Source organism: Coturnix japonica, chromosome 15 (assembly GCF_001577835.2).
Source record: "Coturnix japonica isolate 7356 chromosome 15, Coturnix japonica 2.1, whole genome shotgun sequence".
Lineage (NCBI taxonomy): Eukaryota > Metazoa > Chordata > Aves > Galliformes > Phasianidae > Coturnix > Coturnix japonica.
In genome coordinates, this window is record NC_029530.1 from 1176167 (window position 1) to 1195262 (window position 19096).

General features: G+C 39.3%; 1 protein-coding gene across 2 annotated transcripts; it reads right to left on the bottom strand.

The window, feature by feature from the left end:
- Window positions 1-2217: 2217 nt before the first annotated feature.
- On the bottom strand, window positions 2218-18750 carry CHFR (checkpoint with forkhead and ring finger domains). Of its 2 annotated transcripts, none has more exons than XM_015877657.2 (18): window positions 18620-18750; window positions 17981-18134; window positions 17008-17107; window positions 13202-13311; window positions 12801-12860; window positions 12437-12655; window positions 11845-12060; window positions 11064-11220; window positions 10697-10851; window positions 10260-10422; window positions 9274-9416; window positions 8844-8963; window positions 8459-8542; window positions 7738-7808; window positions 7265-7352; window positions 6973-7080; window positions 6821-6893; window positions 2218-4996 (listed from the first exon to the last, which is right to left on the bottom strand). In XM_015877657.2, the coding sequence occupies exons 2-18, from the start codon at window positions 18120-18122 to the stop codon at window positions 4954-4956; spliced, it is 2052 nt and encodes a 683-aa protein (XP_015733143.1). In that variant the 5' UTR covers window positions 18123-18134; window positions 18620-18750; the 3' UTR covers window positions 2218-4953. The 2 variants fall into 2 exon arrangements, with proteins under 2 accessions (XP_015733143.1, XP_015733144.1); XM_015877658.2 differs by lacking the exon at window positions 18620-18750 and adding an exon at window positions 18460-18478.
- Between the last annotated feature and the right edge of the window lie 346 nt (window positions 18751-19096).

A 19096-nucleotide genomic window follows, 5' to 3' on the forward strand; every position in this document is an offset into this window, starting at 1 on the left:
TGTGCTCTCTTGCATACTGTAACTAAGCAGCAAATGGGATAAGCATGCTAAACACTTGCTGAAGGAAAGTTTCAATCACAATTGCATGGGAAAAATGTCACAGAATGTTATAAAATCTAACAAAAAGGAGCACTTTTTCAGTGGATTTGAATAATGTACACTTATTTAAAAAATACAATTATTCTGGAATATGCCTGGCACTCCCTTCAGTGTGTTATGTAGACTGAATAGGACATTAAAAAAAGAAACAAGACTGGGGGCATTCCTTGCTTATTTCATGGTTGGATACAGAGCTTCAAAATAAAAGCTTGAAGCTCAACAAACCTGTAAGAACCCCGTGCACCAGGTGTCTTACTGTCAGGTAGTTTACATGGTTAAAACTAAAACCAGCGGATTCAACTGTTCCATACAGTCAACTACCAGATCTTATTCTAAATAATTAAAGATTAATTTAGATTAATTAAGGAAAAAATGCAAGTCCTAAGCCAACACTTACCTAACGAAAGCAAGCAACTAAAACTCAGTAGGACTGAAAAGAATACCCAACAGAAACCAAATATAGCTTCAACGTATATTCATGGTCTGTCTAGAAATGTCTTTGATGTTAAACCTCATATGGCACACTTAGCATTTTTTATAATTCATTTCCTATGGAAACTAATGAGCTTAAGGGTGAAATTACCTCATTGAAAGTCAAAATGGTGAAGTATGAAGAAAAGAAGAATGACCTGAAAAGCAGATTTAGAAGCAATCTTTGCATATTAAGCATTGCTATGGGAAATAGTATAATTAGTTTCTTCAGAAGCTTTGCCTCAGAATCGTCTAAGTGGTATTTGAGTTCCAAACATCCTGCAGAAATAAAGTTAGATAAAATAGTTGGAAAAGCTGCAAAGTCCCCAACATTCCTTCAAAACCAAGAGATCCTTCTCCTAACTTCCGATAGCACAACCACCAATAGTTTATTTTTAGAGCAGACTGCACAAAATAAAGCCCCCTCCCAACAGAATTTTGTTAGAGGCCATTAAAAAAACATTAATAATCAGAGCATAATTTAAAATGGAGCATTCTCCTCTCAATTCTTAACTCTTTCTAGAATCGCTTATTTCCTTAAGCTCTCGCTATAGGCTAAGACATCTGAACAACACAGTCCTACTAGAAGTTAAAAATGGATGTAAAATGGATGCAGTTTGTTTGCAAGATGAATGAGCTAATGACTGAGCTTTGACAGAACTGATGGGGCATTAAGTCAAAAAATCAACAGCTTCCTGAAACTAATTTAGTTACAGGCAGTTTGGTGACACAATGGAGTATAAAACACTTTAATCCACTAATATTAATGCAAAACAAGCTTTTTTTTTTTGACTACTATGAGTTTGAAGGCCTATGGCAGCATACAGAACAATACAACATTTTCACTTTTGTATTACTGAACCACAAGTTTTAATCTCTTAAAATTTAGTCTGAAGCATAAATGACAGCTGGCTTAAGAACAGCAGTTCAGATAAGACTACAACAGTAATGGATATCCTGCTTCAATTACAGGAACAGCAACAGCGCAAAAAATCCTGGAATGCTAAGCTGCAGTTTGAAGTTTAACTGTTCCAGCCTCACTGTCTGCAGCATCAGACAGAATGAGGGTACAGAGGATACCTATTTCCTCCACAAGGAAAGAATTTTAACAAAAAGAAAAGTACTATTAATAGTAGTTATCTGAAATCTTATCACTTATACAAATTAGATCATTGAAAATGCAGAAGGTATAAATATTAACCCAGTATGACATTTGTCTCTACCCTGCTCTTAAGTGAGTTGTGTTATATAATACTGTCAAGTTCATCCTCTACAGTATTGTAGGAATTTCAGTTGTACCCATTGAAAAATACAAAGTGAACTTATTGGTTTTTTTTTTTGGTTTTTTTTTTAAACTAAGATCGAGGTGCTGTTTTTAAGCAGGTATTATTTGTTATAAATCCTGCAGACAGGCTCACAATCTTTATGATCCAGTGTGACATCAGTAACAAAGATTGGGGGAGTTTCTGCTAAGGACAAAAAAAAAAAAGACCTTGTATTTAGTTGCTACAAATTCAAGGCTGATATTTCATTGTAAAATTTCAACATTCAAGTAACTGATAGCTTGACCAATCATGAGACAAAGTGACATACATCCATTCCTGCAGTGAGAGAACATGCCACAAAAGAAACAGATTACTCCAGTGATTTTTTAAAGTTTTTTTTAATTAATAACTTCTTAGTTCAGCAAAAAAACCAAACCAACCCAAAGAGAACTGGAAGAACTACGCTCCACCTTCTTTATAAAAGAACTCTCTCAAAGAGACTATACACTTTATTCACCACTACGTCAAAGCCTATCATAACCACCCTGGCTTTTACAGCATCTATTCTACCACATTTCATGCTCAGCTTCCAAGTATCTCTTATAAAGGAGGTGGGGGTGTGCTTTAAACAGGTTAAAAAATATGCTGCACCTTTACAGTATTTAAACAATTACACCAAGCATAGTTCGTACATTTATCACATTAACTATCATCTGGCAACCATACAATTAAAAAGGTCTAACATATAGAGTATGTAATACCCATGACAGATACTCTTACCTAAGTAAGAGCATATAAAGATCAGGATTTATTCACCCTCCCCATCTGTAAGTTAGTTTCCCATCTAGTCCAATATAAATGACAAAAGAATCCCTTCATTCCATTGCACTACCGCAACCCTATATGCATAGAAAGGCAGATCAATTATCTGTAACAGCAAAATAAAGAGTATTTTTGAAGGGAATTTGGAGAACCTCTACTGCACAGGTAGTTCAGATGTTAAGTATGTCAGCTCAATTTCTTTCTCAGGTTTTTGTGGTTTTCTTTTTTTGCCACATAAACATAACTTGAAGTGCAAGTGAGGTTGTACAAGTACCGCAGACATGATTTTTGACCAAAAAAACCCAACTCGGCACAAGAGGCTCGAGCACTAGCACAGAGACAAGTCTGTGCTGAGAGCCCATCTGGGGTGTGGGAAGTAGTGAATGAGAACACAAAGCACATTTCTGCATATAATGTGCAAAGGCTTGATCTCCACAACTGCACTCATTTTGCTACATGCACAGCCAGAGATGAAAAATGAGATAAAAACAGCTGGGGATGGTTGTCCTGAGAAGATAACAATAACCATTAAAAAAATCTAAACATAAAATACAAATACAGAAGCAACAGAACATTGTTAATAAGACTAAAAGACAGAAACGCAATGTTGTTAAAAAGTTTCAAGTATTATTCCAGATCCAATTTCAATCCTACTCACAGGAGAAAATGCCCAGAGATTAGGAAGAGAAGTCCACACGAAAGTGTATTTTTAATAGCATACAGGCATGGTCAGCAGACCCATCCTTACGGCAGCTCTTTTAAAAAATAAAAATCTAAACATAAATGCATAATTTTCATTAGCATTCATATTAAGATGTGCGTTACTGGAAATAGTTTAACTCACTGACACCAGTAGACACAATGTGCTGCATCATTTGTGCTCCATTATAACACAAGATAGCTGTGTACACTTTTTCATATTGAAGTATAAATCCTACTCACAAAATAAGGCATACCTAAAAAGAACATGGTATCTACAGAGGTAACATGGTATGCTTTCTTCTCATTCTGTTTCACTCTAAGTTCGATGAAAGAGAGGAATTGGTCCCAGTAGAGCTTTGTGAACATTAACTACCAAATTGCTTTGAAGTAATTAAATCATATTAATAGTGGGAGAGAGTGAGGGGGGGCGAGGGGTGGAAATAGTGCTGGGATATTTTTTTGAAGTGATGCATGGGATGTTTCTGGAACAAGCTCTCCAAAAGGCGTGAAAATAAAAGCTATGCTGTTAATGACAGAGACACCAGCGTCCCCCTTCGTCATTCTTATCCCAAGCTAGACATGCCTCCATATTGCTACAATCTGTCAATTGCTTTCTGGAAGATTGTTCTTTCAAGAAAAGCTGCTATATTCTGTTTTAAATTATAGCTTTTTCTACATTTTAACCAGTGTATGCATGCTAGAGAACAGCTGCATGGCAGAGGTACATACTTAGCATACAATATCAAACCAAAAAAGAAATACAAAAAATGAACCAGTGTGTCCTACTGGCTGCTGCTCTACGTCAAAAGCACTGTTTGGTCTTCTGATATAAAATACTACAGAAGTAACATTAGCAGATGGCTGCTCTGCTTCAAGTATTACCCCAACCTTAAATGCAATTTTCAAATTTCTGTGCAATTAATTTTTGTTTATTTAATGTGAATAAAACCCACCTATATGACAAAACTAAGATAAGAAATCGTACTACTTCCACTGTAACACTGTACATATGGTACAAGCTTTAAGCTAAAACAGCTGTTCCTTGGACGGATTTCTTTTCTTTAAGTGAAGATTCGTGTATTTCTAGCCCCAAAGCCATGAGTAGTGACAAAATAGCAGACCACCGCAAAATGCAGTTACAAATATACACGGACAATTTCCTTCTTAAATATTAATGGCTCTTGAAATAATCATCAGATACTCATACAAAACATTTCTATTTTTTTAAGTCTAAGGATTATTCTCAGTTTCTTCACAAGTAGTGCAAATACACTCCTTATTCTTAGGCCTTCCCAAGATATGGCTGGTTTCTGTGTGAGTTATTTCTGCTTGTGTTCTTCAGTGAAGCGACACAGGGACGTTGTAGTCATGAGAATGGAACATAATGCTTGCTGGACTTCCTTGGAAAAAAAACAACCAACTACCTCATTCATACACAGTTGTCAAATTCTACAAATTAAGAAGTTCATTTCAGATTACCTGATGCAGAAGTTATTGGTTCCCTGCTATGGGAGAAAAGAGAAGATCCCCTGAAACCTTGAACTGTACAAGCAGTATGACAAGTTTTTGTCCCCTCTCTACAGACTACAAGGATTCAGTTCTTGAATCGCGTTTGTTCACAAATGTGATTGAATTTCCTGAAATTCAAAGAGAAGTATTAATATGTAACAAAGTTCTCAGAAGTCAAGCAACACAAGAGCTGTCATCTTTCACAGGGTATTTTAAGCAGTTCAAAGGAGAACATTTACATGCTAACGTAGCTGCTTTTCAGAGCCTTTTTAGATTGAACTCGGCTAACATGTTACCAGTAACAGGATTTTCAGCATCTTCTGCCTAACAATTGGTAGTTCTAATGTGTACAGAGAAAACCTGTTATTAAAAAGCATTCCTTCAAATCCAGAAGGCAAGTAAAACAGGAATCAAGAGAATTAATTTTGTTCTGAAAGACACTGTTTATTTTTATTAAAGCAGCACTACACAGCTCACTAGGAACCAGTATGGCTCAGTCTCACAATACATTTCTACACGATCTTCTTCTGGAAATAAAATAAGTAAGGTTTTTCTCATTGTATATTATTTAAGTTCAAAGGGAATGGCAAGCCTGTCCACACACAATTCTGTATAAGGCGCTTTCTAATTCTCTGAAATCTTTCACTATTCATTTGGTTTTTCCTCTTCTTGGGTTATGCGTCCCCTGACACATATGTGAAACACAAGTTGAAGATCTGAGAGCATTTTCTCCTTATTGAATCAGAGGAAAGAAACCTTGCCTACATACCCAAACTACTTATCAAAACAGTTTAGCTCAATAATAAACAAACAAACAAAACAGCCAAATATCTAGGAGTGGTATATGAGGTTTTGAGGGGTTTTTTCCCTCATTTCTATGGATTAAAACAAAATTTTAAGCAGCAACCAGTAAAGCTCTAGAACAGCTAAAGCTGGAAAAACAAGCGGAAAAAACCTTTCTCATTCTAGATGAAATTATCCACCGAAATATGAGTGCAGACAACTGGAGAGTGCTTTGATACTGAATTAACTCCCTAGTGCTTCAAAATAAAATCTCCTGTGGGAAAATAGACAGCCTTGTAACATGAAATTACAGATAACAGCAGAGCTTTGAACTAAATCTGCAACTTAAATTCCAAATTATTTTTGAAAGGTATTTGGTAAAACTCTGCATTTGTGTGTGGCTGGGGATTAATATTTTAAGTCGTTTTTATCATCTGCTTGAGCGAGCAGTACAGACTGGTTATTTTCAACCCACAGTACCTGAGATGTTAAAGGAATTACACAAATTGCGCATGCTCATTGAAGCATTAGAAAGATGCTGCAGAATCTACTATCCATTATAAGCAATTTCTCACTAAGGAGTAACAGCTCCACATGCCTCCTTTTGCAAGAATGACTTGGCATTGGTTACCAATAGCCTTCCTTTTTGAAAATCAAGGATGAAAAATCTGGATGAATAATTCTAGTGAATGACCGGACACCAGGTTTCCATTATCACATTCCAAACTTTTCTTCCTTCCCTTGCCACAAGTTACTCCCTCCAATTTATCCTTTAATGTTTACCCCTTTAATGTTTGTTGTAGTTTGCTAAAAATCATTTCTCATAGTTCCAAAAGAAATAGCAAAGGGCTTATTAGTTATCTGCACAGTATTTTCAAGAAGCACTCAAGACATGACCAAATGAAAATCTGCCTGAGGCAGAGAAAGATACGAATGAAGGAGAAGTTAGGGGTAGAAAACATCAATTTGAAAGTGCTAGTGGTACCTTCAGACATGCAAGAAGGGTCCATTTCCAATCTGTGTTTAAAAACAAACAAAAACCCACAACCCAAAGCTCATTCACTTTTACTTGTACTGCAGCAGTGTTTCTCATGCAATTTTTAGCACTCCAAAGGCTTTGGTTTTAAGCAAAAACAAAAACCCACTGCTTTCTAAAAGGTGTGACTTACATGGCATGATGTGCTTTGACCTGAGTTCGGCAGTTGCGTCCCCAGTAGCAATCAGGACGTGATGTGACAGTCACTGCAAGGAAAAGAAAAAGCTACAGTTATTTCTTTCTGAAGCCATTAAATAAGTCTGTACTGTGCAAAGTTCACCTCACCTGGCAGTTCAGCAACAGGAATATTTTGCCTGTACTGGTAGGCGAGTTCTCGAAAGCTGCGAAGGCCACAACAGTAGCAAAGCACTGTGTTCCCAGTAATTCTGTAATCTGGAGAAAAATACAGTTTGCACATAATGTCAGTGTAAGGAATAGGAAATCCAATTTAACAAAAATGTCATGACATCACAAGTTATGTCTATACAGAACATCAAACCTCTTGATTTCTCACTCAGTTCTACACATATATGCACACACACAGACTTACATGTGGACAAAAGTGAACAAAACATACCTGACAGCATAAAAACTCCTCTTTGAAGAGCTAACAGACTTTCATTTAACATATTCTTCCATGTCAAACCCCTGGATGCCAGGTAATCCTGAAAAAGAAGAGTGTTTCATACTGAAAAATCTCCAAAACTAAAATGACACCAAGCTCTCATTAGCTCTCAAATATTTCCGAATGTAGATCTAACTATGCTTTCAAAAATGGGATGAGGCTGCTTGCGAATAAAAATAGAGCAACAGAATACCATTTCTTTTAGCTTTCAAATCACCAACAAAACTGTACCAACAGTATCCTTCATTCAGAGTATTCTTTTCTTTTGTTAAATGAATGTACAGAGATTTCCATCAGCCACACTATCATTTAACTTGGCAGCTGCCAGACATACGTGTTTGAGAAATTAAATATCACTATAATTTCATGAGCAAATCTTAAACAACACAAATTTTTTATTATGTATCATACAGAAAAAAAAATACCTTTAGGATATCTGACTCATAGTGGTTGTTATTTAGGACTCCATCTAAACACTTGTCGCCAAGGTTTATTTCTAATTGGAAGAAAAAAAGAAGAATTTTTATTTCTTCCCAAACCCTTTGGCCTTCACATACATTCTGAAGGCTCATTTGTTTCCTGAAGTAACACAGAGGCTCATGCAAGCACCAAGCACATGGCCGAGTTCAACACATGCTGAACACATACGTGCAATACATCATTTCTAGCTGCAATCAAAGACAAGACACTAAGACTTCAGAATTTCACCTTCAGTTCACAAACAGTACTACTGATCTGCACAAATTTACAGTGTTATTAAAGCATATTCTACAATTAAATCTTTTCAACAATTCTTATTTTTCAAAGCATCTAAAACCTCAAGCTTTGGAAGACTAGAAAAAAAGCTTTCTTTCTCAAATTTCTAACTTGTTAACATCAGACATTCAACACTCTTGCAATGATATTCGTGGTTTTCCTGCTAGGTTGAAATACATCACGTTTTTTTAATGCTGGAAAGCAATATGCTCAATGCTAAGACACGCACATTCAAGAATCACTTATGTTTGTAGAGTGAGGGCACAGCCTCCATTTCCTTTTGCATAACTATGGTAGTCTATTGCATTTCATAAATTATCCAAAGTTTTAGGTAGACAGAAATTATGGCAAAGAGAACAGACTCATAAGAAACACATAATTCCAAAATACCACAGAATGGTGCCAAACAGCCAAAACACGCCATCCGAGTGCAGCCCCAGTATAAGTGACAGAAGGGCTGCAGACAAACAGTACCTGTAAAACAGCAAAGAAAAACCCTGTCAGGATTGCATACAACAAAACACAATGGACTGTCATATTTATAGCAAGAGTCCTGATAAGCTTTGTTTAAGAAAAGTACATCTTCCTTATTCAAAAAAAGGGATTAATTAATACATTTTATAAAGGAAGACAGTTTCATGCTTTGACAAGAAGACTCCAAACAAAGAATATAAAATAAAATCAGTCTTCAAAATAAACTTAATTTTCATTAAAATAAAGATAAACTTATTTTTCAAAATTTTTCTCAAGTTTGACTACAGAACTAAGTACAAACATTGCTGAGGAGCAACATGAGGATTCTGTTCACGCTCTGCTCTTCGGTCAGGCATTGGCTGAAAGCAGCAGGTGCAGATTACGTGACTTCCTTGAGCAGGACACACATATTCCTGGACAGCTACATGGGTGAGAAAAAAGTAAGAAAAATGAACAACTGAACAATGCAAAGAATTACAAAAGGGACTAGGAATCCTAGAGAACAACAGACAAAAATCTGAATGTAACAAGCAAGCAATCATATGATATATATATATGCTTCATATATATATGTGTGTATATATATATGTGTGTGTGTGTATATATATGTATATATACACACACACACACACACACACACACACACATATATATATATATATATACACATAAGGGCTACAGCTCATACACCTCTTGTCTGCACACTGCTAACAAGTCTTTGTGACACTGACCTGCAGGAAAGTTGGCAGACGTGGAGGGTGCATCTCCCAGTGCTTGCATTCCTCCTGCTTCTGTCTCCTGGCCCGTGCCAGGCAGAGCTGGAACAGAGTGTCTCCGATACCCCGGGCACTGTCTGCATACTATATATGGCTGACTGAAAAAAATAAAATAAGGTCATAGGAAATCATACTCAAATGCAAATATTACTCATCACTAAGCTAGACAGGGTTGATTATACCCTTCAAAGTTTAATTTGGAATTTCTTCATCCAGTAACACAGGGAGGTCCACATAACTCAGTACCTCACGGCTATGAAGGATGCTGTAGCTGTAACAAAGAGTACTGTGAAAGAAAGAATTCTTAATGGCTTCCAAAACAAAACAGTGGTGTGAGTGGAAGCAGGATTAACAAAGCTGGAATAATGATCTACTGGAAGACTTTTTCTTTTCTCCTCTAGATATACCGCATAAAATGCTTGCTGTTGAAAAAGAAGAGCTATTTTGGTGGCTAGTAATCCCTTGGTCAAGCATCAGCTGCTTCGGTAGCACACACCTGATGAAAGCAGGATCCCAGATGCATTAATTGCAGCTATACTTGTATGGTCATAGACTGCTGTTTTTCATAACAAAACCTTATCCAGAAATCAGTTTTATGTAAAGCAATTGTCACAAAGGACACTTCCACACTTCATGAGATGCTGTCATACTATTCAGGAGAAAGTTGTTAGTCATAAACTGAATCTTACTGGGCTTCAAGGAGTTCCAATTTAACATATCCGTTTATTGATTGCTTAAGGATGGCCAGTATATTGCAAAGATTTTTACTAGTAAAAATGAACTTGCCTGGAAACAAGAGAAAAGTTCTTTCTGGAAATGATTGTGGAAACAGTATCAGTAATACCAGTGCTCTGAACATTTTTAGAAGGTAATTAAATTTGTATGTTTAGGCACTCAAGAATAAGCAAATTCAATTCAGTGCACAACTTAAACAGACCTACCTGATATCTGAAGATTCACTGTCTACATCTGACAATTCCAGCAAATCTTCTGAACTTCCTTCCTCGTCTGAAAAAGATCTCCGCACTTTAGGCTGCAACATGTCTTGAGTAATTTTGTTTCTAGCATCCATGCTACGTACATCATCTTCATTACGACATTTATCTGTATGAAAACCAGAAAAACAGAATTCTTCACATTTGTTATGTCCATTCTACTCCATTTACGCAGGAGTAGCATTTTTGTTGCCATAAAATTTGTTTTTTGATAACAGTTTGAGAAGATCTTGGTTTTTTTTTGCACTCTTGTCAGAGAAAACAGGGTACTATGAGTACTCTGTATATGTACAGATACCTTATTGGCAATAGACTGTGCATACATCAGCTAAACAGTAAATGTGTGAAACACATCAGGTTCTGTTACACACACTTGAACTTGCCTGGATGCTGAATCAAATAAGCTTCAACCAAGTTGTTCAGTATGTGATTTTTACAAATACGTTCTACTGGACAACGACAAGTTGGACACAGAGAAGACCTTTCCATCCATCCTGAGTAGCAGGCAGCACAGAAAGTATGCATACAAGGCTGCAAGCTGGAAAACACAAACAAGTAAACTCTAAATATTTCATTTTTTAAATTTACATTCATAACACTTTAAAAAAACATATGAGATTTGCTTAGATAATAAGAAAGACTCATTAAAAAAAGTCTTGAAGTGTTTGTAAATACCCCAAATCTCCCGGTCACATCAACCTGTTGTCACTGACCCTATAGCACATGAACAGTTTTATAAGTTATACTGACCTTACACAGTCATGCAGCAATTCTTGGCAGATAATGCAAGTTAATGTTTCCTCCATCTTATCTGGTTTCACATTTGACGTTTTGGCATCTTCAGAGCCAATTTTAATTATACATTCAAGCGGAGCTGCTGCTGGAAGATTTGGACAAGCACCTTCATCTACAAAGACAGAAAATTCCACAGTATGTAGATTTTGAGACTTTTTTTTTCCCCTCCAAGTGTTAAAAAGACCATAAAGTTACACACAAATTCCTTGTTCACTGACAGTGGCTCCACTAAAGGCTCCTGCTTTTCACATAATGGTTTCTGCTAGTAAAGTCATCCTTTTCACTGGATCAGAAACCAAGCAGTCAAGAAAATAAGAATCAAAAAAGGACTGATGACACTAATCTGACTGAATCTGGAGATGGGAAGTCAGGCAAATAATGTTTCTTGATTTGACACAATACAACAACATAGAATTACATTATGAGGGGGAAAAAGTTACCAACACCACACCAACCTAACAGAATCACAGACCTGCAGGGGTTGGAAGGGACCTCAAGAGGCCACTGAGTCCAACCCCCAGGTTAAAGCAGGTAACCTTTCAATCCCTTCTAAATTTGATGAGTGCCTTTGTATTTATTTCATGTTAAAAATCCACAATTAAGAAAAATAAGTTTCTGTTCACCTCACTGGGTTTCCATGAAAAATAAAGAGAATTAAATTTCTATTTTACACTTTTAAATTAACTTTCAATAATAATATTAAAGAGGAGGTTGCAGAATACTGAAGCATACTAGCCTCCTTTTAGTCTTTTCTTAGCAGGTTCCAAAACTTCTTCCTCCTCTGTCCTTTGAGGACCCAATTCTGCATTTTCTTTGTCACTGATTTCTGAAGTGATTGCAGAAATGTCAGCATTCACATCCAGCTTTTCATGTTCATCACGAAGTGCTCTTAGACACATAGATTCTAAGATGGGCAAAGCAGGCACAGGAGTGAAGAGTGAGGATTGTGATCCTGAAAAATTAAAACAGAGAAGTGAACACAGTTGCATACAGATATAGGACATGAAAAACAGAAGTTACGCAAACGCTGATGACGCACATACATCAATCCAGACATCTGTACAGGAAAGAAGGATGCCAAAGCACAAGTAACATATGTATGGTTATACTACATGCAATCCGACTCAATCTGACTAATCAGAGGACCTGGAAAAAAAGGCCTTTAGTTGGGTAATCCTACTTAAAATCCCATTCAAAGTGCAGAGCACGGGCTTTTTAACTAGAACTTATAAAGGAAATGCAAAGCACCCTGAAGGGATAAGGTTAAAGTTAAAATCTGGTCTAACAGCTGATAAGATAACAAACTAAGTACATGATACAACTCTTACCAGATGTAGAAGGATTATCCTGTTCAACAGATGCAGACTCAATAAGAGAGGTAGAAGAAGCATTAAAGAGGTTAGATGTAGAAGTAGATGGCTGTGGTTCCTCATAGCAAGACTGAGTAGCTGATGGTGATGAGGTAATTTGGTTCTCATCATTACTTCTTCCTGTACTTGAGGTATCTTTGGTCACATGGCATTGGTTTTCTACATTAGCTTCTACAGCTAGAGGGGAAAAAAGGGAAAGAAAAAGATCTGTGAGAGTCTTTACATGATGGCTTCAGAATCCCAAGTAATCAGACTCTAAAAAAAAGCACTGTTAGTCATTGGTGCTTAGCTACCCTTCTTGAATCTTTAATTACTTCCTTACCTACTGGTTCTTGAGTTGCATCGTGTTTTGCGTTTAAGGATTCATAAAGATAAGCAACGTCTGAAAGAGAGAAAAAAATATTAAACAGAATTTTAAAATAAAAAACAAGTAACCTGAATCTCACACAAACAAGTTCCACTACGGGGTTCTGAAAGAAGTATTGGGTATGCAAACAGGACCTTATCAGTTATCACTGCATGCACCATTTCTTTCAAATCTGCTCTTCAGTGTGACAGTTGCTCTTGTAAAAACTCACAAATCTACAACTTGCTTCTACACATCAACAAATTATTCGCCTTAAATTGAAATAACCCTGATTAAATTGTATTGATGTTTATTTTCTCTTGCGACATAAAAAAGACTACACAGTTTAAAAAACAAACAAACCATCCTTTACTTACTGTTCTCTGGCTCATTTTTTCTGTAAACAACATAGATCACATCTCCAGTTTGTAAAGGGTGCGTCTGCTTCTTAACCACTTTTAGTTTATTAATTACTGTTCCATTAGTACTAAAAGGAAAAATAAAAAGTTCTAGGTTATGTTCTCTCATTAACAATGGCAGTCTTCTAAGACATTCTGGCACACAGGAACTTCTGTATAGTAAGGGATCCATTACTGGTGTTCATTTTGTTTCCTTTTTGCTTCAAATAGGGAAAAATTTAAACTCCAAGGTTACTTAGGCCATCTGCAGCTAAAACCCAAGAAGTCAGGTGAAAGAACCATCATGCACAACTTAAAGGAGAGCTGGAAAGAATTATTTTGGTATTTATAAAAGCTCCAAGACTTACAGAAATTAAACCAGGAAAGAAGCGAATATGAAGCACTGCTATATTAATGAAGCTATCTTTGCTCTTTTGCTGTGAGTCATGTTCAATATCCAAGCTCTTAGCTTTTAATAATTCAGTCATTATTCAAATACTGAAAAATTTTAGCTACCTCACGATAAGCTTCTTTCAGGGCTGGAGCATTCTAGAACTTCAGATTTCTGCCATTCAACGTCTCATAATTAGTACCAAATATGAAAGAAAAGAAGATGCTTTTTCCCCCTCAGCAGAGCACCTCCTCCAAGAAACGACAGCAAACCTTTGCTGCCACCTCCTGGAAGGCACTGCTTGTTCTCAGGACACATTCCAGTCTTTCTCAAATGGCCCAGTTTTTACCTAGAGGAGAGTGATGGTTGTTCAGATATAAACATCTTCTCCTCATTGTTTTTCCTTTAAAAAGGAACTTGAACCTGGGAAAATCTTTGTTTAGCAAGACAAATAGCCTTTGTACTGCTGACCTTTTCAGACACAACGTTGAAAGTGTTGCATTAAAAAAGCTAAAAAGGCAAGCAAGCCTTTTGGAATAGCCACAGCACATCTTGTTCAAAACATCACTTCTTCCTCTCCCTCTGCAATCGCTCTCACTGCCTACATACATGAATCCACTAATCCAACACATTAAGAAGCAACTTTAAGCATAAACAAAGAAAAAACTTTGGATCACAACAATCATTGTTCCACGGATATTTTATTGTCTTATTTGCTAATCACTGGGGTTTGTTACATTACTACTGGTTCTGTTTACCCAATAATTTCAAGTCCTCTACACATATTTCCTCTCATCTGCAAATTATGGAAATTCTTTCAAAAATAGATTCATGAACTCATCATGCTACCATGGAGGTTAATAACAACATTGACCATCTACACGTATTTAATGATATTCTTTGATTTAGCTACATAGCAAAAAACAACATCCACTCAGCCCAGCTATCCCATGCCAGCTGCCTCCTTCAATGCATTCCTTCTCGCCAGAAAAATCTGAGCTTAACCACAGCAATGTTTCCAAACTATTTTCCACTTAACAGCAGAAAAAAGCTGATGCTGCAGAATTTTTCTGGGACTCTGGGCATCAGTACTGCCAGCTCAAACATTCAGAACGCTTCTTTCAGCCTGCTTGATTCTTTAGAGCTTAGCCCGATACTCAGTGTAAATGTCCGAAGACTCAGAGGAATGGAGTCTTCTGCAAATAGACATACTAAATCATTTAGTTTTTTTGACCCAGCAAGAGATAACTATACTTCATACCACCACACAGGCAAGCAGAACACTGGAATGACCCTAGTTCTTTTTTGTCAGCTGCACGTAAACATAACATGCATAAGCAGCTGATGTTAGTACTCCATAGGCACGCAGCCCATCTATGACATCAGCAGTTTAACAAGTCCCACCTTTTCATGAATGCAACATGTGAAAAAATGAGTTTAATTTGGCTTAGCTTGTTGTTGTGGGTTTTTTTGCCAGGTGGGAGAGGCAAAGAAGGAAAAGCAGGAAAGTTTCTGCTGGATAATGCTGGACAATGACATTTATAACCATTCCCTAGAGATCCCAGGATTTTCTTCTCTATAAGTTGCATTTCATCCCATGGCTTCTTGGAATACAAAGTTTCCCAACAGCCACAAGCCACTGGGGTTGTCACATACTACCTCTAGTTACAACCTAGATGGGGAAGGGGAACTAAACCTTTGTCAAGCCTCAAAGTAAGGGCTACATTCAGAACATGCGAGAGTTGGGCTCTTGAGAGGGACCCAGGCAGACTGATGGGAATACGGCGATAAGGTCAAACCCAGCACTCTGCAGCTGGGATGGAACAACCACCCACAACAGTAAAGGCTAAGGACATATCAGCAAGGGATCCTGGTGAATTTTATGCCTAAACATAAGATCATACACTTTGGATTTATGCCTAGGTGTAAGTCAGCAGCGTGCCTTGGCAGTGAGGAAGCCCTACAGCACACCTGGTTATATTAACAAGGGTGTAGTCAGAAGATCGAGTGAAGTGATTAACCCCCTTGCTTGGAAATCATTTGCCCAGACCTACAGTATTTCAATTTGCTTTGGAACACCTGCAACAAGGAAAGTCATGATAAACTTGAGAAAGTCCACTAAAGAGCCACTGGAGTGGCCAGTGGGTGGGAACACAAGACCCAGATATAAACTTGTGTAATGAAGCAGAAGAAATGAGCTCCTCTTAATATCAGCACAGCCACTCATTAACAAAGCGACAAAAACTCTGCAGGAAGATGTCAACTAAATCTCATAGATTGTGCCAGCACTGCCCCAGAAGATGCACCCACTGTTCAACTAAAGGTTTTTCTAGAATATTCTCCAAGCCTCAGGAAGCATCCAACACTAACCTGAACCATCAGAACAAAAGACCTATCTGCATCCCAGTACATTTGAAAAGGAAACAGCAAAATCAGCATGGTACTCTGTAAAACTTTTCACATTAAATTTAATCCTCGCGTGTGTTCATCAATATATTTTGAACTGTTGTCTTCATCTTTGGGTGCAGAGCTTTCTAGACACAAAGAAAGGGGGGAGCTGGCAAAAGGAATACTTCTTTGTTTCTTTATTGACTGCAACAGTGGGGCAGAAAAAGAATGTGGTTTACAGAAACATCTTAAAATGTCACGGATTTCTTGAAATGCAATAAACCAGAAGCTTTCTGCAATCTCAGACAAAAAAATCCTGTCAAAAATGAAGCAGATGAAAATGCGAAGGGGGTTACAACCTCCTCCTAAGAAATATCCTTCTGCTCAAATTCCTATCTCAGATTTCACAAAGAAAACAAGATAAAATCCAATGAAAACCACCCACAAACCCCCACAGCGCTATTTGTACTCCCACAGTAACCTTAAAACTCTACAGGAAATAACATGGCTAACATGCCAAGTTCACTGGCCTTCAGTATATGAAGAAGTCCATAATGAACTTTACACGTCAAAAGTAGCTTCACAAAATTAGCTTATATTTCTAATAGCAGTTCCAGTGAGGTATGTGCTTATATCTTTTTACATTAAGGACCTTAGTTTCTGTCATGGTTTACACGACAGGGTTTACAAACCCTTAATACACCATGGAAATAATCATCCTGGTTAAACAAACCCCAACAAGCCATTTTGCTTTCTCTCACAAGTCCAAAGAAATACCCCAGAGAACTATTACACCACCAGTATTTTCCATGGGCTCCTTTGAAGAGGAAAAAAATACTGGGAAAGCGCAACAAACAAACAAGAAAAAACAACCACTCCACATCTGCAAAAAGAGAGGAAGAAAAATGAAGGGAAAGGATTTGCTATGAATGCATTGAGCCATACACAAGATTATACTTCATGGACTAAAAAAAAGATAACAGTAGAAGCTCAAAGGAAAACCAACCTTGTATCTTCCAATGACACTTGACCAGACTCTTCATCCACTATGATTTTACAGTGATCTCCAGACACCAGCTTGTTGCCAGGGAAAGATAAGTCACAACCTTAAAAAGAAAGCAGATTTTCCAGCGTGCTTAAAAATACACATTACACAGACAGCTCAGCATTCTACATGTCTATAAATGCACAAAGTGACTCATGTACATCTGCAATAGTTCAAAAATCCTGCTGGCATATAAGCAGAAACATAGTCCATCTATGTGATGTATAAACACTGCGCAGTAGCCCCATGTACCAATACAGGGTTATTTCAACCACTTCAAGATGCTTTAGGTCCCTTCCTTTCCCCATTTTCAGCCTTTACAAATGAAAATCAAACCACAATTATGACAGAGCATTACAAATTCACATGAATCTGTGGTGCACACCATCCAAATTCTGGAGATCTTTGTCACAGAGCACCCAGCTCTTTTCCACACCAGTGTAACACCAGAATACACCCAAGGAAGCACTGGGGACCAGTAGTTGATAAATGAGAGTACAGCTCCTCTACCTTAAAGCCCTGTGACAGAAGCCCACAAAACTGCAAAGGCCAAAACATACCAAGCAACTTGCCACTATTTCCATTCTATTCCATGAGAGTCTCTATGATGACTTCCAAAACCACAAAGGGAACATAAACAGGCCTAACTCAGGCACTCTCTGAAGAATCAACTGTCTTTTTTCTTATTTGCACAAGCCGCCTCAGATGACCTAAAGGCACATTCACGTGTACGTGTTCTCCAGGTTGTGGCATGGGAACAAGAGAAAAGGTTTGCACAGCACCCTCTGTTCACACAGCTCTGGGGCACCATGGACCGCCCAGGCAGCGCTTCCAGCAGCTGAGAGCCCCAGGCCCTGTACTTCCAGCCCAGCTCCAAAGGCTTCAAGGCCAGACTGGAGCCCACCACCATCCCACACACCGCATCCCGTCCCACCTTTCTTCCTGCCAATCGTCCACTCTCTCTTCAGCAGCAGGACGTGCGGCTCCGCTTCCTCAGCACCCAGCCGGGTCAGCCTCCCCCAGGGCTGCTGCTGCTGCTGTTGCCTGCTCTGCTCGCCTCCTTCCGAGCGCTCCATTTGCCTTCACATCTGCCGAAAACAAACAAAGCGAACCCGAGCCCCACATCACCCAGCAGCCGGGGGACGAGGGGCCACTTGTGATCCAGCGCCCCGTCTCCCTGCCGGGCTGGGCCCCGCACGCCGCCGCCCCTCGGCCCCCCCCGGTGCTGCCGGCCCTGCCCGCTTCCTTTTGTGTGGAGCCGCAGATCTCTCCTCTCCTCTCCTCTCCCTCCTCTCCCTCCCCTCCCCTCCCCTCGCCCCCCGGCCTCCTCCCGCCGCCCCCACCCCGCAGGGCCGCTCCCCGCCTGAGCACAGACCGGGCCGGGCCGGGCCGGGCCTCCCTTCCCCCGCTCACTTCTCTCCCCAACTTTCCGCCCTCCTTCCCCCTCAGGCCCCGCTCCCCGGTCGCTGCGGGTACTCAGTGTGCACACAGTGTGTACTCAGTGTGTACTCAGTGGGTACCGCCGCCTCCACCCGCCCCTTCGTTCGCGGCGCCCCCTCCCCTCGGCCCTTACGCCCAGTCCCGCGGCCGAGGCGGCTCCTGTCAACAGACATTGCCGCCCTCAGCTGATCAGGGCGGGGCGGGGCCCGCTCTGCCATTGGAGGCGGCGCGCGGCGACCATAGAGAGCGAGGCGGAGGCGCAGGAGGAGCTTCCGGCGCTCACCAACGAGTCGCGCCTGCTAGAGCGTCGCCTCTTCCGCTTACACCGGAAGGATGATAGTGAGATGAAAGCGCCGGAAACGCGTCGGCGGACATCTTAGGTGTGGGCGGGCCCGCAGGTGGAATAACGTGGCGGGCGCCATCTTTGATGCGGGCAGGATGGGCTCGTCTGGGCAGCGGCACGTGGCTGAGCTGGTGTGATGTAGTAAACAATAGCTTTCGTTTAACTCTTCGATACGTGAGAGATAAAAAGATTCTCGAGGAGCCTCACAGCAACACCAGGCTGTGTAAGAGCCCTGCAGCTCTATGGGTACAAGGTCTGCTGTACCTG

Bases quoted from the DNA above. Each gene is read 5' to 3' on its own strand.
- CHFR (XM_015877657.2), bottom strand. From the start codon at position 18,122: ATGGAGCGCTCGGAAGGAGGCGAGCAGAGCAGGCAACAGCAGCAGCAG. The intron at 12,061-12,436 runs GTAAGAGTTGTA...TTAATTTTTCAG, and splicing joins GGATAATCCTTCTACATCTG to GATCACAATCCTCACTCTTC. The intron at 10,423-10,696 runs GCAAGTTCAAGT...GTTTTCATACAG, and splicing joins TTATTTGATTCAGCATCCAG to ATAAATGTCGTAATGAAGAT.